Here is a 24,755-nt window from a genome sequence, read left to right on the forward strand (position 1 = left end):
GACAATTTCATGCATTGATAACGAACCATAGATAGCAATAGTGGGTGGTACGGCATTGGAAGAATAGTTAATAAATGGTACACTCTAGTTGCAAAAAGTCGATCGGTAGGAGAAGAGCACCGTGTAACACCACACCCAGACTGGCAAAGCAAACACAGTCACTCGCAAGTGCGGTGAATCGACACCGGATCCGGATTGTAAAAACGAGCACAAGAATCGGCATGTTCGGTAATGCAGTTTGCTTCGCCAAGCGAGTTGCAAGTAAACGGCGGATGAAAAGCATGGAAAACAATAAATTAACGTATGAGAAAACACATATTTTATTAATACAAAACTACGCTGTCGTCACTTTCTTCGTTGATGCCACGTGTTGCGATTCTATGCCATTAAGTGATGCTGCGCCTACAGGTATGTAATCCGCATTACACCGTTCGAAGGAATAAACGGTTGCTAAGAGGTTTTTGTATACTCAACTGACTAATCCGAAAGTGATTCAAAGAGGTACAAAATGGTGATTTTTGGAGTTCGCTTTATTTATTCACTAAATGATTTTTATTTGCGCTCCGTACAACAGACGCTAACAAATGCACGTTTCACTGTTTGTTATTGTTCCACTAGTAAACGCTTAAACGTTTGAACCGTTTGTCAGAAAGATAGAGAGAGATCGCAAGAAGAGAAACAATTCTTAACACGATACAGCTACTGGAAAACGGGGGCAAGGGCACTCTAGTTACCTTAGTCTCTCTAATAAAATGACTTCAAGATGAAAAGTTATTTAAAATAAATACATCCATCACCCTTGTATAATGTGGTGTCTGTGTATATATATAAATCTATTCGGGCGATGCACCACCCGAGGCTGAAGTTGCAGCACGATAAGTGTAAAACGCAGTGAACCAAAAGGGGAATGTACAAAAGTCCGTAACAGGCTACAACACGATTGGATTGAAGGATCAAACTACCTAAGACCGGTGCAAACGAGATTATCATACTCCGGTCGTGAGTTTCGTCTTTTAACGTGGTTTAAATATGTGGTGCTCGGAGCCTCGATCTCACTGCTTCCAGTTTTCAGTGCGGGGTTTACACGCATACACACAAACACGCACACACAGTAAATATCACTACTCACTAGGGTTTACAAGGCTCGACCCAGCAGCACGAACGGCTTTCAGACACCTTCCCCCGGAAGCACTACCCAGGTGCTTCGATCAACTGAGCGTAGAGTCGTCCTTCAGCGTAGCACCCGTTTCGTTGAGAACACGGTTCTTTAGCTGCTCGATTTCGAGCAGCAGCTCCTTCGTTTCCAGATCGAGCGACTCGTTGTCCGACTTTAGCTGCCGATCCTGATCGATGTCCCATTCGAGCGAGCCATCCGGAGTCGATGATATGTGCGATAGGTCTGATGAGCCACCGAAGTCGGCGGTCCGGTCGGCGCTGGTGAGACTCAGTCGATGCTCTACCGATGGCCCCCGCCCTGAACGTCCTCCCCCCGCGTGGGCCCTTAGACATTCCAATGATCCGGCGACACCTTCACTGTCGGTAGCGGTGCTAAATCCACGGTGCGGATGACTGGCCGGGTGCCCGTTCGGATCGAGCCTTCGAAGCGCATTGATTCGGTCTTTGCTCTTCTTGACCAACGACCACTCTTCGATCTTGAACACCGACTCCTGGACGGCCACCGGGAAACTCACCAGTTGCGCGGTGCCTAACGGGTCATCTTGTTGCGTAAGCCTACGAAGGACAGTGACGGGATATGAACGCCTTCTGAATGATATTACTACACGATACGCCACCGGCGATCGGAATCTACTAAACACCAGGCGCCTCCATCAACGTTTAGCAAATACCGTGCGCCTCCTCCGGCAGAACCTACCATTGACTGCCGTTCTGGTAGCCGTAGTCATTCTCCCACTCCAGATCGAGCGAGCTGCCCGGCGTAGAAGTTTGGTCCGTCTGCAGATCGCTGTAGCCGTTGGTATTCGGCTTTCGCTGGCCATCCTTCGCCACGAGCAGCAAAGAATGTGCATCGAGGCACTGCAGTTGAATGTCAAATCTAAAGGGCCGAAACATAAAGAGGACGGTTACGCATGTGGACTAACGTTTCCATCGGAACACTGGCACCCTACCCAGCTGCCGGGTGATGATTATGCCTGTACGCGTTACCGCTGGAGCCGGCCGCGGTGGTGGATGACGACGCGCGTTGTGAAAAATTATTGTTCCTTGCCCGGTTCAGTCTTGCGTAGTCGACACCCGTCGTTGATCTCGTCCAGAATTTCCTAAAAAACTTTGCCTTACCCTTCGAGAAGATGATGAGAAAGGTGAGTGAGCCAAGGGCCGAATCGAATTGAGTTTCACTACCTACGTTTGCTTTCCTAGTTATTGCTCCTTGAAGATCATCCGTCTCGCTCCGACCGTCGGCGCACTGTATGCCGTCGATCAGTACCTGGCAGTAGATTGATTTTTAATTAAATTTCTAATCCACTCTATTTGACAGGATGCACCCAAGGCCCCGGCCCATCGATTCGGCATCCGGTTTCTTACCTCATACTGACTATCACTGACGTTCAATCGGCTGGAGGCAAAGGGGGAAACCGGAACCAGGAAGAGCAGAAAGTGTTGTTTTATAATTATTGCAGAGGCCCCCTTTGCGGATTTGCATATTGTCCCATCTCTTACCGTTCGCCACTGTTGGTGTCCTTCGAAAGGCATCCCTTCAGGCAGTTGCCCATTTCGTGCCGGTTCCGGTTGCTGAGGGGCTACCGTAATGTAGTGCCTTCGGTTGGTGCTCAGTTTGCCCACCTGCCCACCTCCCCTGTGGGAAAAATCAATCGACGCCACCTTTATGGTCAGCCGTGTTGGCTAGTCCAATAAACACTGTGAAATGTCCCCAGCGCCGATGAAGGCCACTCGTCCAATAATGATTCATTTCCTGTGCATCCTCCTCTGGCGAGACGGCTCTGGGACTTTACTTCCGGGCACTCCGGGGTTCCTTTGTTCGCCGTGCCCGAAGTCCGCCTTCAGACCGAGTTCATCGGGAGAGATGGCAACATCACTAGCAAACACTACAATTACCACCACAGATGCACCTTCAATTACCACCGTTGACTGTGAATCCTTCCAGCGCCCTGGGCCTCAAATCAAACCCGGAAAAACATAACAACTCGCTATCAATGAGGCAGCACACGTTAAACGTCAAACGCATTTTCTTCTCCACCTGGAGTGTCTGATCAATAAAGGAAGGAAAACTCGATGTTCCCGTCTCGTTCGTGCGTAGGTGCAACACGAACCAACGGAGCTCCGGCTCCGGCAGGACGCACACCGTATTTACTACGCGCGAGTAAAATGCAAAATGAGGGCGAGAGCAAAAAACGAAGCCAAACGCACCGTTCGCCGAGGTGAGTCAGCTCGGAAGAACGTGGAAAACACGGGCCGGCAAGGAGCGGCCTGGAAGGACACCGGTGGGCGGTGGGGTCGGCGTCGTCGGATGCGATGACAACGAACAGCTGATCGTGTGGCGGCCGTTGAGGGGCTTCCGGTGGTGCGCATGTGCCGACCCTTTGTTTATGTTTGCAACCGGCCGGGTTGGCGGGCAGCGAATTGTGACGTGCAGTTCGGCAGAGCAGTTGGTCCTGGGCATGCACGCGAAAGTGGTGTTTCCGATTTTCTTGATTTTCGCGTGAACATTGAGTCAAAATGGTATGGTCAAAATTTCCAAGATTACAGCACTCATCCTATTGGCAAACTCGGTAAACATAAACTATCTTTGGTATTGAAGTACGTACCCAAACACGCAAATTTTGTTGTATGATGCAAAAAGATTGATTTGAAACGAATTTAAATTGTGAAAAATATGCTATTCATCTGTTGTAAGTTTTTCACAGACACAATAAATATCACACAATAAAACCTCTCAAAAAGCTTCCCATTATTTAGCAAAATATTTTCGCTCTACATTTAAAGTAAGCCGTTATAACAGACCCGCATAGTGACCTTAAACTATGTACCAAAATCGGATCGGCTTTGTAATAAATTTATTGAGCAAATCTATTGGTTATAGTATTTATGCGGGTTGAAGTTGTTTATATTATATTGGTTAGATAGTTTAAAATCTATAAAATTAGCGTTCTTCTAGTTCCAATTTTATCTTAGCTGAACGATTTGTAGCTTCCTAGTAATATTTAAGAGTAATCAACATATTTGGATAGATTTTGGTTTGCTTACCGATTACATTTTTTGGAGTAACAAGTATACAAGTATATTATTATTTAATCAATTAGGTTCTCAGATAGTGATTGTTTGATATTTTGTTTTCTGATTCATCGATTTCAATCGTCTATTCGCTAACTCCCATTTCCATTGAGATGCACTTTTGAGGATTCTTATCGAATAAAGTTACTATAAATTGATCCAATAATGGTTTTAAACAGTGGAACTACTGAGCCAATGCACAGACAAATCTATTAAACAAATTGCGTTTTAAAGTGTGGTAACACTATCACTAATAAATTACCTAAACAGTATAGGATTCTGCCGTGAATATACATTAGAAATCAATTATCATCAAATCAATTAGATGATTTATTCGAAAATTAATCGTCACAAAGACAATGAGGGTATTTCAAAATAATTTTTAACATAAACAGGCATAACATTTGCATTACATTAAACGATGTTGGTCTGGTCTTAAGACACCGTATTCGTGACACCTTTCAAAATTGATTAAGATCATTTCGTTTCAATCATGAAGATTCCTTAAACAAATAAAAATTCAATTCAATTGTATAATTTCAACGATTAGTTCCCAATTTAAAAGTGTTAAAGCTAAGCTGCTCTGGTTTGTTTTATTGTTTGTTAGAACATGGTCTAGAATATGGTAAATGTTTTGTAACATTTGGCAAGTATTCGACTTTTAGAAATCGAGTGCTACGTCATATTTATATGTACTTGGAACTATAACGAAAGATACCGAAACAAAGAATCATATCATTTCTTTATTAAAATAAAAGTAATTATAGCAGAATACTTTCATGGCCAGATCGATGCTGTGGTTGATCGATTGTTAAACTGAAATGACGTGTTTTTATTACAGGCTATAGTGGCTATAGTGGGTATCATATAAATTCATGGAATGCATTTAAATTTTCAACAAGCAAATGAATTTCTAACTAGTTATGTTCAAGTAGTGTAAATTCAAATTTAAAACAACTTCATTTTAATTTTGCTTGCTAACTCTTACCAAAGAACATTATATTCATGTAAATCTATAAATTTTTAAAACGATCTAAAATTAACTGAAGTTTTCTAAGTAGGTTAACATTCTATAGTTCCTAGTTTTGGTTGAACAAATCACAGCAAGGAAAGAACAAATTACCGATAACAATGGATATTGAGCTTAAATGAACAGCCTGTTGCACTCGTGAAAACTGTGATTTTTAGAGAGCTTCCAGACATTCCATAATAGTTGGTATTGTTAGGATTCCAACGCACCCAATATTTGTTTCCTTAACGCAATATGCCTTAAAGTATAAAATTCCAAAGATGAAAGTAAAGAAAACGCTGAGTAAAAATTAATTTGAAAGCTTCATTCTTGACTCCATTCACGTGATGTTTTTGCTTGTGCTAGCATCCCTTTCGAGCAAACGGGTTGTCTGTCCTCATTGTCTGGACAGCCATTGCCTTCGTCTGAGGCCACCAGATCAGCGCACCAGACGCCCATTTTTGGAACAGCTGTTTTGAAGAAGAATTAAAGTTGATCTCTTCTTGGCGCACGGTGCCCGGTTTCCGCCAACCCGTGGTCGTAGATTAGCTGGCTACCAGCAGAGCGTTAGCAAAATGGGGATTCCTGTCCGGGTGTCGGCCATGCTGGAACGCATACCTAACGCCGGGGCACGTCGTCCTTGGGGTCAATGTTACTTTGGGTATCCGCCCCTTGCTTGGGGCCACGTGGAGACGCCGGCAAAGGGACTGTGTGGCAACGTGAAGCAGCATGCCTGTGTGCGCTAAAATTTCACCACCGTCGACGTCACCACGTCGAATCGGGGCACGAACCGAAGGCTGCAGATATTTTGATCCTTTTTTGCACACGTTCTTGCACTCTCGATGAGTTTTCCCCAGCATTGCTAGCATGCCTTCTCAATGCCGTCCTCGTCCTTGGTCGCACAAGTTAAAGCCTTTTTATTTGCGAAAGATGCGCAGCATCCCCAGCACGGTAAAAATCTCCCACCGAGAGCCACGCGAAATAAAAACCAACTTCACGCGGAGAAGAAAATCGTGGCCCACTCTCCACGCGAAGGAGCGTAACCGAAAAGGACACACCATCTTTTCGGGGGCACGAGTGCGACCGAGATGGGGCACTAGTGCGCGAGTTGCAAGACGACGCCAGGCCATCGAAAGGATTCCTCCTTCGTCCTTCGCAGCACTACGAAGATCCCGATTCGACGCGCCGCTCTTTTAAGGCCACCAGCAGCAAGACACCAAACGAAACACAAAATAAAGCAAGGAAAAAAAGGATATGCCGTGTGTTCGCGCAAATGAATCGAACGAATTTGATTGGTTAGCCGCCGTGACCTGGCGCGAGTAAGCGAAATGGCAACGGTTGTGGAACGGAACGGCAACAAAACAATTTGGGAGTTCCCCTTGACGCCAGAAAGAGGCGGCGAAGGACTTGGCGTCAAACGTTCGCTGTCAGATTGTTTCGTGTTTTTTTTTGTTCCATTTCCTCCGCGAAATAATCGGCGCCGTCGGGGAAGGGAAAGCCGATTATTTTCCGCCCGTGCGGCGCATGCGTTCCGTTGATCGGAGCCACGGAAAACGGGGAAAACAGCCGAAGTCGCGAAGGTCGCGCTCGCTTTGATCGTTCCGGCACGGAATGTAAACAAACGTCTCGGGAAAATCGAGCGAAGTTGGCGAGAGCGCGAGACCGACATTGTGAGCAGCATCCTCGCTCTGGTGAGATGAGCTCTGCCGGTTCGAAGGAGAGAGTGAGAGCGTTTTGACGTTTCGAAAGGTAAACACAGAGTTCGCGTGCCGCGTGCAGGATGATGATGCTGGGCCGAGAGCAGGATGGCGAGGCCGATGACGCCGACCGACGGCTCCCCGGTGATGACGCCGTCGCGGCAATGACGATGACGGTCGCCGCGGTCTCCGGATACATGTGCGGCGCACCAGATGCGGAACACGGAATGCGTTTTCAGTGTTGTCTCGGATGCAGCGTCGTGTGGAAGCAAATTTTCTTTCGGACGTAGGACAAGGACTTGCAACGTGAAATTCGTCCAGTAGTCCAGTGAGTGTGTGCGTCTCGGTTTGGGGAATCAGTTGGCCATTAGCCGATGCTGACAATTTATCACCGGAATTGTGGATGGTGCTGGTGAAAGGGGTGTCAATTAAGTTGGTATCCAAGGTAACGGTTCCAGGGACGTCTGCAGTTCGCCTTTTTTTGCTTTAGGGCGAACCATGCACCGATTGCAAGTGCTGACTTGGCATTCGTTGGTCCCTAGATCGAACTCGTTCGGTGACAGATTCCTCTGTTGCGTAACTTTTGTAGTGCATCGTACGTAAACAATGGAAGAGTAGCGGATTCAATATTCGAAGATTGAAGAAACGATATTCTTTGTAGTATCGAGTGTGTGCAGTTGTTGGAAGATGAGTGCTAAGTGAAGCAGGATTATCGAGTGAAAGACATTTCTTTGACGTAACAGTGAGTGGACTGTGTTACTGGGTAAATGTGCTATCACTAGGTGATCTAGTGATCTTCGAAGTGAAGTGAAGTGATTTAACTCGAAACAACAACAGTGCGTGTCAAGTCCTAAGGTTTCGCATCACGTTGAGGCGATCAAGCGAAGAGCACAACGATGGCTCGAAGGTTCGAGATTACGGGCTCCTTTCTACTGGTGGCCACCGTTTGGCCGATGAAGATCTTGTTATTTTCGCTACTGCTTTGTGATATAGTTTGCAGCCCAGCACCGTCGTCCAACACCGGAATGGTCGCAAATGGTAAGTTGAACACGATGGACCACTATATAATGGTCTTGAAGTACACTGTAAAACCCTTTTATAGTTCTCTAAAGCTCCTCGTATAAGCTTAGATAATTGAACAGGTCACTAGTCATCAATTGTATTGATTTTGCTCCACATATCCTCATTGTTGAACCATAAAGTGTCCGAGCTGACCATTGACGGCCGGGAGATAAATAAACATCCTGTAGTCGGTAATCCCTGCCATTTACTAGTGGCACCTAAGATAAAGTTACGAGGCGGAAACTGGGACATGTTGAGCTGCCACGCCAAACACCTACAGTTGTTCTTCACCAGGCCCACACCTCCACCAGGCTGGTCCCGAGAACAACCGTAGAAGGCCGTAACAACCAACGGCAAAGTTTTGTTTGACTTTTCCATTGCTTTGGTTCTGGTCAAAAGTTTTTTTTGGTTCATAAAGTCTCTCCGGAAACTGCTGTCGGTCTCTAGGTGTTTCGTCGCCTTCCTGAGGAGTTTCTGGTCATCAACTTGGCTTCCGGCACTCACCCCTGACTCCCCGTTAGTATTGATGAAACGTTGACATACCGTGTCCATTAGTTCAACCTCCATTGTATCACCTACGCAGCCTGTTCGAGTGGGCGATCGACATGGGTGTTTTGCTTTTCATTAATTTGTACTTTGTGTGGTCCACAAGACAAGCCGGCCGACTGCAGGTCAGCATTGGCAGCTAATAAATGATGACTGTTTAATAGGAGATTAAGAAAACCAGGCAAATGGGGCACCACCCTTTCGATTGAGCCGGTGGGGCACAAGGGGTGTTGACCTGATTCGGGTCCACTACGTTGCCCAGAGACATGACTGACATTTTGCTCCCTCTTTGGAAGACGAACGTGTCGACTGATGCTGTAGGTATCAACGGCAATTGAGTGTATCGAATTCGAAGGAACTAATGTAAGGCAGAGCACACTGCAACGCCACTTCTTGCCTGACATATTACGCACGCTTCAGCCGTATCAATAAATCGAAATTCATTAAACTTCTATGGCGGCTATTAATTGTGAGGATTATTGTTGCGCCCACCCTCAAGGGCACGGCCTGATTTTGAGGCGAGAACTACAGGGCATCTTGCCAACAGGCACGTGGATAGAACGGCCCGTAGACCCTTCGTCCCTGCTAGCCCATCGGTGTCACCATTAAAGACGACGCTAAGCATGCCAAATAGGAACATTCCAAATCTAGACATCCAGCTATCAAGACCTTCACGTCTATGCCATCGTCCATTCATCGTCAGGTGCTATCTTGCACTGGTTATCTTCGGACGGATCGTGCAATTGATTCGAAACTTCAACAATTGCACGTGCTCCTTAACGGCCCTTTAACGCTACGCCTTGATGGTTGTTCATCTTGTCTGGTTGCAAAATTTTAATCGAGTCCGCTGTTCTTAACGAAATTACCAACATTAGAGGGTAGAACCCAACCCATACGGAATCCCGGTGTCGCCCTGGTCATTAGCGATTCATCAGACTCTGTTTCATCATTTGCGACTCTGTGGCGGTTTGGGTGCAAAAGAACTACAAATAAAAACAGAGTGCAAACGGTAAAAAGAAGAGTGAAACAAAAGTGAAAAAGAAAGAGCATAGATAACGTTTGGCGGACGGGTGGAAAAGGAAAAGAAAAATGGCCAAGAAGGACACGGCATGCACCCGTAGTCAGGAAAAAGCGTGTCCAAAGCAAACAGCCAACCGCTACACCGCACTTTACATAACGACTTTCAGTACATTCCCTCCCGACAACCGAGGACGAGGAGGACGGCGATAAAAAGCTGATCTGTATGCATTCGGTGCTACTCGGTGCCGCCACTGCGGGCCAATGTTTATTTTGCAAATTTAACGTGAAAAGTTAAAGCGTTAATCGCCTACGGGCTAGGTCCATCGAGAGGGATGCTGACTCTCTCCGCTGCAACATCAACATCCAAACAGCAGTGGCAGATGGTTCTAAAACACGTCATAGCGAGCGCAACAGCCACGGAAGAAAAACTCACCTTCTGGTAGAGGCCATCCTGGAGTTACGGCAAGGAATGACCAGTACTGGGACGTGGGTCGCGTCCATCGTCTTGAGCTACCCGCAGAAAAGGAAGGAATGTATCTTCGTCTTCGGAAGCCCACGACACCGGGGAGGAGGTTTAAAGATTTTTATTTACTGCCACCGGGTACTGGCAACTTTCTTCATCGCCTTCGGTCGGTCCTGCAAGCGGCTGTCCGAAGGTGCGTTTGTCCGTCGTGTTTCGTCGGTTCACCGGTGACCATGCGGTGACCATCTCGTCCGAAGTGGATAATCTGTCGACTTCATTAATTCAGCTTTCCACCAGGGGCGAAAGTTGTGCCAGGAATCGATGTGCCGCAGGCTTCAACGGGACGTTATGGGTGTAGAACGTCGTAGAAGGTGCTCCAGAGGTTTGTTTACCGATGGTTGGTTGACGGAAGCACCTGTCCGGGCAACAGGAAAACAGATTAAATAGGGGTCAGTGACAAGCAAGCCGCAATCCTGGCTGTCGTGTTTCGATAAAGATTTTTTGATACTCGGGTTGTTTTCCGAAGCATCTATGCAAACATCTGGAAGAGTGTGTCTCGATAGTGGACCTATACTCATGTGACTTTTGAATGTTTTGTAGTATTAGAAGGTACTATGGGCATCGGACAGGCAATGCAGAATTCTGCAACATTGTTATTTTTAATGTTTTTGAACACTGTTGGAACGAATGTAGAATGCGAAGTCTGGGCAAATATTTGATTTAAATTCACAAATTTCAATTTCGTTAGATTTTTGACAGCATTTAATGCAACACTCTACCAAGCTCTTTTGTGTCGATCAATTCCCCAGATCACATAAGTTGATCGTATCATTTGATCACAGTTTGTGAATTTAAATTTAAATTTTAGCATTGAACAATTGAGTGTCATTATACCTTTTTATTACAGTGTTTAGTATTTGAAAGCATATTAGTTTGCCAATGCTGCTCAAGTTTGTCATGATTTTCTGATCCTGATCATCGATCCTTTCAGACCTCCAATAGATACCAAAACGCCTAAATTTAGTAACTGTTGAGATAATATTTGACTATCTCATTGTTGAGAGCATAAAACATCATCAAACACCGTAAATATGCCATTTCCGGATTTATGTGTACGCCTGGGAATGTGTTCGCCGAACATCGGCCAGAAATCGATGCCGGAGCGGACGGAGAAAGAAAACACCAATTTTCTTCAAAGACGCCGCACGTATTGTTGTTGTCAGCTTGTTGCGTTCGGTTAATGATATTTCGCGCACTCTCCCGGCTTTTGTCAACTTTTCACTCACGTCAAATCGGTCGACGTAGTCACGTAAGATTTTGACAACTCGATGAAGTTAGAAAAAGTGAAACGAACACAAACAATGGTCACGAAACCGAATAACCAACAAACACAATAAAGGCTCACGACGCACCTGGTCGGGCCGTGATTTCGTGGCAGCATTCCACGAGGCGCCTTCGACGCGCCGTGAAAAGTCGCTCCGTGACGGAAGTTGAGAATTCGTGCCGAAAGGCATAAACCATTCGAGGCCAACCCATCCTGGCCGGAGGTCGACTTTCTGCCTGCTCCGGATCCGGATTTCAATCTGTCTCGAGGCGGAGACTCTCTGTAGGCTCTCGGGGGGGCTACGCCTCACTTCCATTAACGATTATTTGGTGCGAAGTGAAGAGATTGGAAAATTAAATTGAAATTCGTGAAATTTTCTGCATAATTTAATCGAACGAATCGTTCCACAGCAGAACGCTGTCGGTCGTTGTTCGGCACGCTGTCCTTGGGACGTGTTGCTTTTTGGGGTGAGAATTTTTCTAACCGAGCCCCAAAGGGTTGTCGGGAGGTCTTCGTAAGTTTACGCATCACCGGCAAGTCAACCGGTTTTATTCGATCTAGTGCTGGGCTGCCGGCTCTTGCGGGAGTACTAAGTGTTGACTGTTCGGGGTTTGCTTCGGGAGTGGAGGGTGATGAGCTGTAACTTTCACCGCTAGAATCTACACGAGTGAGAGAGATAGCAAAAAAGTGGCCGAAAATGAAGGGTGAAGTTCTGACCGTTAAATAAATAAATAAATATCGCATTTAGTGGAGCCCGAACGAACTAAGAAGATTAGCGAGGAGAAGCGATTTTATTGTTGCGCGCACCAGGAAACCCTACTCGGGGAAGAAGAGTATTGATTGATTTTGCGCCAGTCTAATGTTTTCATAATCGCGTTCTAGGAGCACTTCTTGTGCTTCAGTAGCATTAAGCGTTAAGATGAATTACCAGACAATGTTGAGCATAATCTTGAGACGCTAGAAAGCATTTCGAATATTATTTCCATACTAATGCGTATTGCGCGAAGGTGATTTAAATAATGTTGGTGCTATTCGATGTTGGTTTTAATCGATATGCTTTTGTAAAAAACAGCTGTTAAAGCTCTACATTAGAGGTACTATGAAACTTTTTTTAAAACTATGAAACATTTCTTTCAACTTTAAGATGAGTTATTCTTGTATAATCTTTAAAAAGACCTTCTAAAATTTTGAACCAAGACTTGAAAAAAGAAAATTACAATAAGAAAAAAATAAAAAAGTTAAAATGAAAATCGATATAATTTACGAATGATTTTTAATGGAGCTTGGTTTATTTATTGGCTTGAGAAAAGCCTCAAAACTGATAGTTCAATTCACGGTACCAAATCACTTTAATAAGTTTTACTTACAACATACATTTCCTGAACAATGCAATTGACTGAAAAAAATGTTAACCACACAGAAGCAAAGGACACTTTGCAGGCGTAGCCGTGACCGGCCGTGATAATCGCCCATCATTACCACCACGGAACCCGTGTCAACTGTCAGCGTATTACGTATCCCGGAGGGCCCGAAGGTCTCGGAGGCCAACTTCGGAGCGTTCGTTCGCCAACCGCTGCGCTACGCTGCTACAGCTTCCAATCACATCTGCGATCGTTTAACATCGCCGAGAATTAATAGCTACAAGCCAAACATTAAAACCTGCCAAACGGTGCCCCGAGCGCGTTGCATGGAATGGTTTGCCCGTCCGCTCGCCTGGCCAGCAATTTTCCGGTTCGTCCGCCTCTCGCCCGGGGGGCTAATTGTGATCCAAATCCAAAAACCGCCGACCGACGACGACACGGTGTCCACCGAATGGCGGTGCTGGGGTGTGGTTTTATTTGACGTTCCGTTTTTAAAAATGCAGCTTACGGAATAAATAACGATCGTTCAAAAATAGCGTCACCGTCGGAGAAAATGAATAAGAAAAAGGAAAGGAAAACGTAGAGACGTCCGACTTCTCGAGTCACGCTGAAGGCACACACTTCGGATCAGTGGGTCTTGTCCGCCATCTGGTCCCTGGGACGGTGGCGTTCAGTAATGCTGCACTGGACAGTTGGCTGGGGAGGGGTTCAGAAAACTCTACAAGCTGCCGTGGCCAGAATTTGGGATTCGGAACCGGCACCGGAATCGGATTGCCGTGCAAATGGTGTGCCGGTTTCGCTTCCGGGTGCTCGTTCGCTTCGTCGCTCGGCTATTGGACTCCTTCGCAAAGAGTTGGTGGAGACGGAGCGCAAAGTTATACCAATAAATGTCAATAGTTTTCCAATTTCAGACCCCCGGGCCGCCCGGTGTCGGCCGCAACATTGTTTCGTGCTGGGCTGGGCAGCAATAGTTGGGCAGCGCCCTGGATGCATTTTAATTTTTGCGCTGCAACGAATGCATCTGATTTGGGCTGGTATTATTTTTTTCTGTTACTTCTCTTCCGTTTGATTGCTTTTGAGCGCGTTTTTTCGGCCCTCTTGCGATAAATTGTTATGAAGAAGGTCACATCTTTCGTTTGGCTGATTATTGAATAAATGTTTAATGCGCCATTGACAATCGTGCCACGTTTGAAATAGCCATTTGTTTTTTTCTCTTTCCTCGACATTTTCTTGCTCCTATAATCTTTACCAGAGTAGTGCCTCTTGTAAGTTATTTTTTGAACTAAATTGCCACTTTGTTACCCTCGTGGCTATTTTGCAGTTCAATTACGTTTGTTTAATCCTTAACAAGTGTCGAATATATATCGAAAGAGGTGAAAGACCTTTGACCAATGTTTTAGAATACCCGTTTGCCAGTTGACCTATTTATTCCCAACAACTTTACCAAGCAAACTAATCGTGAACATGTTAGCTATTGGCTTGTTAGATTTCACGTCAGTCCGCAATCTCAGTACCAGGGGGCTGTCAATTGGCTTCATATTGACCTGGGTTAATACGGTGGCACAGCTCCCGAGCGGATCGCCTACGGGGGTGCTGCTGCTGATGATAAGTGGCATTGGCCAAATGTCATCCCTCGCACTCGGAGTCCTTTTCGGAGTCCTGCAAAGCATTACACCCCTTGCGAATGCATCACCGGCACGCTTCCGATACATAATACATTAGGGCAACAATGGCGTAATTTCGTTTCGCCAAAAACCATCTGCTTCATTTCGGGCGTCCTGTCCTGCCTGCCGGGACTATGTTCCCTGTTAGTTAGGACGTCTCCGAACACATGCTGCCTGTTGTTGCTGCCGGAGGCGAACTCCTTCTCATTCCTGTTTTGACACCCGGGGTACGATAAAAGATGAAAGGCCACTTCGAGATGCTACCTTTTCATTTGCCTGGCTGCTAGGAAAGAATTAAGATGGCAATAGGATTGATTATGGACGGGCGTTATGCAGTACAGTTTGAACATTATAGACTTGATTCGTTCGTATTTTAAGCATTCGTTTTGAAATTCACAAGATGGTGGTTTTTCTTCCAGTTTCTCCGTTTAATTAAATTTCTCTTAATATTGAAGGATAACAGATTTCCATACCCATCTACGGAAGTTTGGAAACCTTTAGGCTTTAAGTTCGCCACTTTCCTAATTTGCTTAGCATTCAGACAGTGGTATGTTTACTGAACCGAACTAACAGTCCCCTCGTGTGGTCTGTTAATCTGAAGACACTCCCCTGTTCAGATCTGTAGCATCCAAAGACAAACGGAACCACAAGAACCAGTTTTGTTTATCTTTCTTGTTTCTTTAATTGTTTCGGTCAACTTTTGCAATCGTCCGCTTCCGTATGCACGCAGAGATCTTCAATTTTGGGCTGCACCAATACCAAGCCGGATGTAATCTGATAATTATATTTAAGAGTCTGATTTATTCAGATAAGTCTTTTTAGCAAAGTTCATTAAAACTTATAAAACATTATCTAAAGGTGGAATCTGAATTCTCCTTCGATTGAGTACACTGTTGTTATTTCAGTTAATTTTTTGGCTAGTAAAAGTATTGGAGTTTGGAATTTATAGAGTAACGGCTGAGCCCGCTCTACTCTTAGAGTGGGTATATGTGTTTTGAAGAGTATGTTACTATCACTTCCCTTCAAAAAAAATAAACCACACTACGAAATATGGACTCTGGTCGCCTCAAAATATATCTGCTTAATTCTTGTACTAGATGATAATTTATTACCCTGCACAGTGGGATTCGTGTGAGGTAAAATAGACCAAAACCTTTACCCTTATTAGCTAGACAAAACGTCATCGTAAAGAGAGAGAAATAGAAGATCTCTTTAATTATGGTATTGTGGGGACAAAAGACCGACAAAGTCAAGAGTGTTGCATACATTTTTACCATCTGTTACGCCTAACAAGTGCAGCACCCTTTCCGAGGGGGCAGTTAAGATTTGGCACTGTCGCCTTATGGACTGCCACAATTTCACCATTGCTGCGGGCATCTTTCGCGATATTCAAAGCTGCAGATCGCGTGCATAGCGACGAGCGTACTGCACAGCTGCGATCGTATTTAAATTTAGCCAGCTTACAGATCTGTTCGCCGTGTCGTCGGAACTGGAAACGGGAATCCCGGTCCTGCACCGTTTGGGATCGGTTGTTGTTCATTTTCCGACAATGTGCCTGACGGCAAAGAATCCAACAAACCGACACTAAAAGGTTTGGTATCCGTTCTCGGGGGCGCGCGCTAGACATCGTCGTAAGTCGTCAAACCACAAGCTCTACGGAGGATGACACCACGCGTTAAGGTGCTGGCGATGATTAAGATTCGGCCTGCCATCCTGGCTGCCGGGAGCGTGACGCGTACCGTGTCACGGGAGAGAGTTCATTAAAGTCATAATGTTGCTAAGCATAAGTAGCCCGTGGCACTCGGGGCACCGATCTGCATCGCGTTTCACGATCGCACCGCAAGAACGTGTGGTTCTATGGTTCAGCAACGGAACCCTCAACATGCTGCAAAGTCGAAGAGCACTCAAAACAAGACACTCGTTAGCTAAACGGTGCTAAAAATAGTCGAACGGTTTTATTTATGCTTCAAACAACCAGCCAGCCAGCGGGCCAACATTAACAACAAAAAAGGAAGAGAACGTAGCAAGGAAGTGGCCACCACAGACGCAGAGTCTGCTGATGCTCGCCGTGGCACAATGGAATGTCCTCGACCGTGAGCGGCTGTGGCCGCTTAATTTATCGCCAGCTAAATGCCCTTGCATTCCATGGGAAATGCTTCTTGGTACGGAACAAAAAAACGCGTGTCCAATTCCATGAACCCTTTAAAACTTTCCGCCAAGGGGGTTGATGAGAAGGATCTGCTCCTTGGGGGCTTATTTGAAGCAACAAACAGAGTAGGTTTTACGGTGTTTCTTTTTCTGAGCTAAGTGCTGCGTACACCTATTGGCCACGTGGATCGATAAAATATGCAGCAAGGTGGGCGGTTCTTCGATTTGAGCCAAGCTCCATGGAAATCCGCCTCGCTTGCCACGTGGCCCGTTGAGTTAAACAGTTGAGAAAGGATTACCGCACGAACCGCGATCTTGTAACACGCGGCATGATCCCTAAAACCACGGCGATTTGGAGACTTGGGAGGTTGAAAAATGACTGCAGAGATAACGGCGACACCCTCCGTCGGCTACGACTACGACCAGAGAGCCTGAGCCTGAGATCTGGAAAACTCCAAAAGATTTTTCCACGGCAATTCAGCTAAGCCCTGCGAGCGACTGGGGTGAAGCTGCCAAGCATTCGATGCCCCTCGGTCGATGGTGGCCAACTGTGGACCGAACCCATCAGCAGTCGGCAGCTGCTGCTGCCGGTGCCGGTGTTCCAGCGTGACGGCGAAAGATTTGTGTTGTGATAAGTCGGCGCACTCGAAGGCGCTACCCTTCAGTCACGTCACTTTCGTAAATTTGGAAACAGATTGTTAAACTTTTTCCATTGATCCCATTACCGGGCGCTCACATACGAGCCGAAGGTGCTAAAGTTTTCCGCCGTCGAGTGTGTTGTGCTGGACACTTGTGCAATGGCTTAAAAAAATGGCATCGCCGCATTGAACGTGGCGTCAAAAGAGTTTGGGTTTTAAGAGAAAAAAACGCTACGTAATGGTGAAAACAATATTAAATTTTTTTATGAAATATTTAAACACATTGAACGAATATTTAATATTAACAGTGGATGACGAAGTTCTGGGAATATTGATTTAGTGCTTGGTTTACAGACCACGTGCTGGTCATTTGCCATTTTAATTGAAGCTCAGTTTCATCCTTACCAAGAAATATGGTGGGATGGTTAAAATGATGGTTAAAACGTTGCCGGATGAATTTCTTGTAAATTTTGCAATCAATATAAATAACGTGGTTTTTTTTCTTGGTAATTATTTTCTGCTTTTTGTTTCCCCAGATACGATTTTATAAAAGGGGTGCAATCGTGCTATTTTTTGCTTCAAAAAGAAATCTTTGATTACACTAAAATAATAATTTTTCATGATCAAATGCGAAATGGAAACAATTCAAAATGCAATGCCCAAATAGGAAACCATCATTTCTTAAAAAAAAATTCGAACGATTTTAAAAAGACCTCCACAATCACTTTGTAGTTAAATCACTGAGGTTTTGCTAAGACATTCGACAATTTCTGTGATTCGGACTGCATAAGTCTTCCTTTCACCTCGACAGGATAACAGAGGCATCATCCTTTTAAAGTGTTGTCCTGGCTGCTGAAACATGCAAAATCTTCTCAATTTACGTAACAAGATACGATGTTTACATGGCTGCACTCAAGTACGTGTGAGGGTACGGGCACACCTACAAACACTGACTCTGCACACGCAAAGGTGATGAGCACTGCAGAGCCCACCGAGCTGTGGAGTGCACTCGACGACTTTGGCTCCGGCTTCAGTGTCTAGTGGGAAACGTTTACTTTGGCCCCGGTTCGATTGCTCTTTCCGTTGCACCTCGAAGGCAAACATGCAAGTCAAAACCTAATGAACAAACACTGCCAATATGCTGCTCTGCACGTACCAAACAAGCATAGCATCTTCTTCCCAGAGGCTCATTGTCAAATCTTTTGCCCGGCGTCAGCAGACCGTCCTCGGCAGGGACGGCATGGCGCCGGTGCCCATGTGTTGCGCCGGAACTGCGCAGTTTAAGCCTCGGAACAATTGCGAGAAACGGCTTCCCTGCCGTCTGGCTCTTGCACGCCGCGTATCCTGTCACCGGTCGCCTATCAACACCGGATTGCTTTTGCAGCACATCATCTGTTGTTCCATTATCAGGTGAAACATACACCTTCGGCACCCGGCCGGCTCTGCGTACGGAGAAATGAAGAATCATTAAAATTTTCACCATTCCATGAATGGCAATCATTTTTCAATCTTGGTTCGAGAGCAAATGAAATCAAGAGGTTGATACACTGTGGCTGCGGGTTGTAATGTCTAGCCAAAGAAAACATCTGGGCAGCTCGCTCTGTACTGTCTATAAATCTTCAATATCCCTGATCAGTCTGTACAAGCCGGATTTGTGCCTTACGGCTTGAATTAGGTGCAATTTGTTCACTACCGAAATTGATTTTTGGTCCATTTTTTTAAATTCACTTTAATGCTTCATCTTTACTGATTGTTAAATTTTACATTACATATGTTTTATGGTTAATCTATCAATAATATTATTATTGTTTTAATATGATGTGTTAACGAACTGGATGCATGTAACAAACCCAATGAACCCTAAACCCTTTAAATACTAAATGTCCGCGAAACAAAGATTATCTCAACAATTTACGAAATACTCATTGTATAAAATACGAGAAAAAATTGAGATTTTTATTTGTTTTCGGAATTATTGAAAGACATGAAAAATTTATCCAGTCTTAGCCCCGCGTCAACCGTTACCCAGCGTCCGTTGTTAGCCCCGCGCCAACCCCCCTTCTTGTCACGCCGGTATCGGGAGTCGAAACCATGGCCAGTTGAGTAACAACCGATCCAGGGATTCGAACAACATTCTTATTTAGAACAACCTAAATTCCTTTCATGCGGTTCTTTCTATAGTCCTTAGGTTTTATTTTTGAGCAGTTGACCTAAAACCAGAATATTATCGTCAACCAGGTACTCTTGTGCCTTGTGGATTGATATATTAACCTCTTATCATTATCCTCCAATGCATTATCAATGTGACAAGCTGAGGAATTGAATAACGTCTCATGGATTCGTCATCGCACGTTTCTAAGCCCTAATTTTTCATTTTGAATATCATAACATATAAAAAATCACGTTATTGTTACTCATAGTTAACTAAATATACTCTGGTTGCTAAACATCGTGAAAAATGAAGAAATTGGACAGTTTAAGTCCGAGTACGGGTGCTCACTGGGCAAACGAAACAAAACAATTTCAAATTTAACATTGTTAATTTTATCAGAAATGCTAAAGCGGATATTTCGTATTGGTAAGAAGCAAGCTATTTAATTTTGTAAAATTCTAGCAACGTAAAGTAAAACACATATGAAACTACAAACTGATGTGTAAGCAGGCGTCAAGATAAATGTGCTCATTATATAGAAGCGAGACGTAGCGCCGGCTTCGGTTTGAAAACGTTCCAGAACATGAAACGAACACGAAACATTGCGCATCATTTTCGATTAAATAGTTGGCATCGGTTCGGTTCCGCGACATTTGCGGCCGCCCGATTTAGCCCACCTCTCTGCATCGGTCAGGCGGAAGGGCAGTGCCTGTTGTCGACTGATATTGACATTTAAAAAGTTATTTTCAGTTACACGTATTAATAAAATCCAGACGCGCTCGAACTCGATGGGTCTCGATGCACACGTTAACGTTTGACATTCTGTGCCGAATTGTCAGTCCACACGCAGCACGGATTAAAGCACTCGGAGATTTCGAAATAAAACCCTGCCGGGATCCAGAAAAATTTGGAAAAACATGTCACTGGCAATTTCGATTCGACCATAATGTGCCACCAGCGGAAATTGGGAGAAGGTCACTAATGTGACGCAAATGGTACGCCGAATACAAGCCAATAAAAAAAAAACGGACAAAATGGCTGTAAATTTTGGAACGCGACACATTCAAATCCACTTCGATTTTCACAACTCGCTGCAATATACCTGTTGGTCGTAAATCTGTTAAGCAAAGGGTTGTATCCAAAATAACCTCATCAAAAAATGCATACCACGCATAAACATAGCGGCCAACTCCCCAGAGGAAGCGTATCCGATGACAAACATAATGTAGCAACAAGTTTCCCGGCCCATTTTCACCGGGCCCACACACACGGCCTTTGGATATTGGGATATCATTTAACAATTTTCATAATTTCCATAAATTACCCTTTCGCCACCGCGGCGAGCCCGCCCGCGGTCCGTGGGTATCAGAGGGCGATTAGCACACCGTTTAAAGGGACAAGTTTTCCGCCCGGAAGTGAGGGAATTTCCGGAAGGAAGGAAACGGAAAACAAGCGTTAACAATAATAATGCCACACCCACGGCTCGTGCCGGAAAACGCGTACCCATTTTCACGGTACCTTACGGAAAAAAACTCCACTCGAAAGCTTTCGGCATCGAGGGTTGAGAAGGACAGGAGAGCAAAAAACGTGGAAAACGCCTCCAACGGACATGGGGTTTCCGGGATTGTTTACACATTCATGAGTGTGCTGTGTTCGTTGTTCGCCGGCATTCGTCGGGTTGCCGCCGGTTTTTCCAGCGGACACCTTTTTCGGTCGGCTGGGTGATGGTCGTACTCCCCGCCGACGGGGAGGGCGCAATAAATAATAGAATCCACTCACAATGCGATACAAATACGGCTGCGTCGGGGCTTGGGTCAGTGGGTGTTGGAGGGATCGCGGGCGCGTGTGTGTGGGCGATTCATCGTCTTAATTCAATCGGGCGTCTATGGGCGCCTTCAGCACTCCTTCAATGTCTCTCGGGGAAAAGGCGCCTTACATCTGCGAGGCACGTTTCCAATGTTTTTTCTTTCAATTAGAGTCACAATAGTTTTCCGTGGGTTTCGGGGCGACGATGGGCTATTCTCGAGGTGTTTATATTTCTAATGGGCCCTGCCGGCGGAACCGGCGTTTTTGTTGCTGGTTGAATGAAAGGAAACTATTTGTTTTGAAATGTTTTAAATAAATAGATCCGTAAACGCGTATCCAATAATTTATTAGTTTGAAAATTCGATCCACTCCGGAGATGGGCGGAAGGAATGGTATCAATATTATTAGCTTTTAACTAAGTTTGGCTAACGGTGAATAAAATGTGATAGAAAAAGGGTTATTTGAACCAGAGCACTATCCGGAATTTGTACGGGACAGTCGAACATAAACGGTTATAGGAAGAACCTACTGTCTTTTTTAACCTCTTTGTTTGATTTGAATGTTTTTTTTATTAAATTAAGCATTTTATCTGTAATACACGCGTTTAGGTGTACTAAACTAGCTATTTTTCGATACTTTGTGACATCTATGAGGCCGTAATTATGTAATCTGCGTGACACATTCCTTTGACAATAATCACCCTAGTAATTAATTAGTTAATTTCTTGTAATTAGTTTACTTCTTCATGCAAACTCATATCGATATTGTTTGCTTGATTAAATATGATACATGGTCAATCGGGATATCTTTATTTTTTCCTATTTGATAAACAAATCTTTAACTATATCAAATAAACTAAGCTTTTAATTTTTTGTGGCAATTGATCTTATATCACTGCCATGTATCACCCGTACAACAGTATGTTCTAAATGATTCTCTCCAGACGATTTTGATGCGTGTGTTGACTTTCTGACAAGATATGACTTGCCTAAACATTTATGGCACACTTCCAAAGCTTTTTCTCGTAGAAGAAACATGAAAGTGTTTTATTAAAATAACTGTAGCGGTCGAACGCGTATCAAGCCGGAACAAGCGTCGAATGCGTGGATCCAGCTAAAAATCATTCAAAACGAACTATGTTTTGATTTAAGTTCTAAATTTTAAAATTATCTAAATTTAAATCTAAAGCTAACGCGAAACAAGGTGAATCATTTTTTTGCTTACTACCTAAGTTGATAAATTGTATGTTTTAGTTATGTTGTTAATTAATTAAGAAAGAAATAAGTTATAAAGTGTTCAGATTCATTATTTGTCTTGCGACTTTTTTTATTGGAATGTAATAATTCAAAAACAAAGTTTTAGTGAAATAATACTAGAATTTAACGCTTTTTCATGTCTTTGTCCGGATAGGTAGTGAATTGTATAACGATCCGAGCAAGGTTGTCAAATTAATTTTAATAAACTAATTCTGTTAATTTATTTATTTATTTACTGACCTGACCCAACGATTCCGGTAGCCCAGTCAAGTGTCTTACCAACACTAATACGGAAAATTTACTCAAAGTGCAGATTGGAATGCCGAAGTGTTATAAATGAAATTCGGCACTGAATTAACGCATCCCGATTGTTTACATTATCCAGAATCGACAATAAGATCGAACGGACGCATGCAAATAAGTATGTTTATACATACAACATATAGCTCAATTCTAAGTAATGGAATGTAAAGGTAGCAGGTAAAGTGAATTGGCCCAAGATACTACAAAGATGATTCAATTGAACCAATGATGAACCAACTCTGTCTATGGTTTACAAAAATAATTTAAGAATATATAATTCAGAAAAGATCATTCATTTGTCAAACAAACAATAATTCTCATATTTTAACTGTGCAAACTTCAAGTTTTGAAACGCTCAGCTTTGTTTTACAAAAAAAAATAGCTACACGTTTTGTCTGTAGCCTTTTTTAGCATTTCGCAAGACCCGTAAAGACCTTAAGTGGCGATCCGAAGGGCCATCATCACCCGCCCAGCCATGCAACAGACTGCTCTCCAGTGAAACAATTTAATTAAGACCCCGTGACCGACACGCCACCGCCATGTCATCCTTTTCCCCCGCTGCTCTGAGTGGCCATTCGCTTTTAGAGAGACGCCGAGATACATTTCGTTACCCTTCATCTGCTGATCTGAAGATGATCTGATGTGTCACACATGGGCAGCGTTGGCGGCGACATGTGATGGAAAAAGAATGGCAACCACAAAGCCAAAGAAAAAACACTAAAACGCTGGTCGAAGAAAATGGAATCATCGGAATCATCGCCGGGGCATCGCTCGCTGTCGATCGGGGCTAATGGGGAGGAAATGTGGGGCGGAAACCAGCTGCGACCCATCAACCGGTGGGGTGGCCTCTACAACCGTACTGGGCGAGTGAGAGAGAAGCAGAGAGAGAGAGTAAACAATTTTTCTTTCTTCTTCTCCTCGGGTCACACCATGGCACGATGGGTTTCACAGAGGCACGCGGCACGTGATCGATTGCATATTGTGGCAGCTGAATGTGTCGAATATGTTGCGTGCTGCTTCTGAAGATCAACAAAAAGAGGGCAGACACAGAAAAGAACAGAAAGAAGAAGGAGAAGAACGGCGGCGACGAAGGTATGCTCACCGCATACCGAAATCGCGGCCCGCACCGTGAGCGGATGTTTTCATTTCGGCTAATGATATCATCAGTCGCACGGGAGCGTGCTTTCCGCGTGGTGTTTATTGTTACAATCGTAGTTGTAATCCTTTTAGACCCCTTTTCGGACCACGGAGTGCAGTTGTTCAAATCGTAACATCGCGAGACATCGGCCCAGACGGCTAGAGAATATGAGTAACACAAATAAATCATTAACTCGATGCTGTCACGCTCCTTTACGACGGCGATTGGGCCATTGTGCTGTTTTAAACAAAGCTTTTCCCAGTTTATTTATGCGATTATAAACAGATAGGAACAGATAGTGGAACAAAACCTATTTCGAAGAATAACAATAACCAGCTAGGACGATTTGAATATTTTTTCCCTGAATGCATAGAAAAAAACTGTCCAGACTTGTTAGTCGTGGAAAATTATATAACAATGAATCTTTATTGCCTGTTAACGGAAACTGATGATATACAGGCTTAATAAAAATCTAGTTGAAATGGCAGATCACTTCTATGGTGTAATTTTGCTGACCAATCTGATTGATTGATCACATCAAATTCGGCCAATTTCGATGTTACGATTTTATGTGAAACCCTGTCTTATGGTTGCCTTGAAGTTATTATAGATCGTCACTAACCGTATAAATTGTTTAAATAACTAAGAAAAACGATGGAAGTAAATCGTTGAAACAGTTGTTCACTCCACTCTACTGTTGAATCCACATTCTCTTAACGCAATCAGAACATTTTGATAAAACAATCCACCATTAATACGGTTATCTTTGATCAGGACATGCACCCAAAAACCCTAAACATGTTGTCAGAAAATATTTATGGATTTTGATTGGCAACGTTGAACATAGGGTAGATTTCTTGCATTGATCGCTTTGTTTATTTATGATGTTGTGAAATTCTAATCATTAGTGTTGGCCTGGC

General features: G+C 44.2%; 2 protein-coding genes across 2 annotated transcripts in view; one reads left to right on the forward strand and one right to left on the reverse strand.

Annotated features, from left to right (window-relative positions):
• Nucleotides 1-1,063: 1,063 nt before the first annotated feature.
• On the reverse strand, nt 1,064-2,729 carry LOC131210935 (uncharacterized). Its single transcript, XM_058204260.1, has 6 exons — nt 2,677-2,729; nt 2,542-2,572; nt 2,363-2,443; nt 2,127-2,296; nt 1,874-2,053; nt 1,064-1,731 (listed from the first exon to the last, which is right to left on the reverse strand). Exons 1-6 carry the CDS (start codon nt 2,727-2,729, stop codon nt 1,209-1,211), a joined length of 1,038 nt encoding a protein of 345 aa, XP_058060243.1. The 3' UTR covers nt 1,064-1,208.
• Nucleotides 2,730-7,850: 5,121 nt separating this feature from the next.
• The window catches only part of LOC131207788 (neurotrimin-like), a 37,784-nt gene continuing 20,879 nt past the window's right edge, over nt 7,851-24,755 (forward strand). The window contains exon 1 of the mRNA XM_058200418.1: nt 7,851-7,992. Within this exon, the coding sequence (XP_058056401.1) occupies nt 7,851-7,992 (142 nt within the window). The remainder of the gene's footprint in view (nt 7,993-24,755) is intronic.

The sequence above is a fragment of the Anopheles bellator genome, chromosome 2 (genome assembly GCF_943735745.2).
Source record: "Anopheles bellator chromosome 2, idAnoBellAS_SP24_06.2, whole genome shotgun sequence".
In the NCBI taxonomy this organism is placed as follows: Eukaryota; Metazoa; Arthropoda; class Insecta; order Diptera; family Culicidae; genus Anopheles; species Anopheles bellator.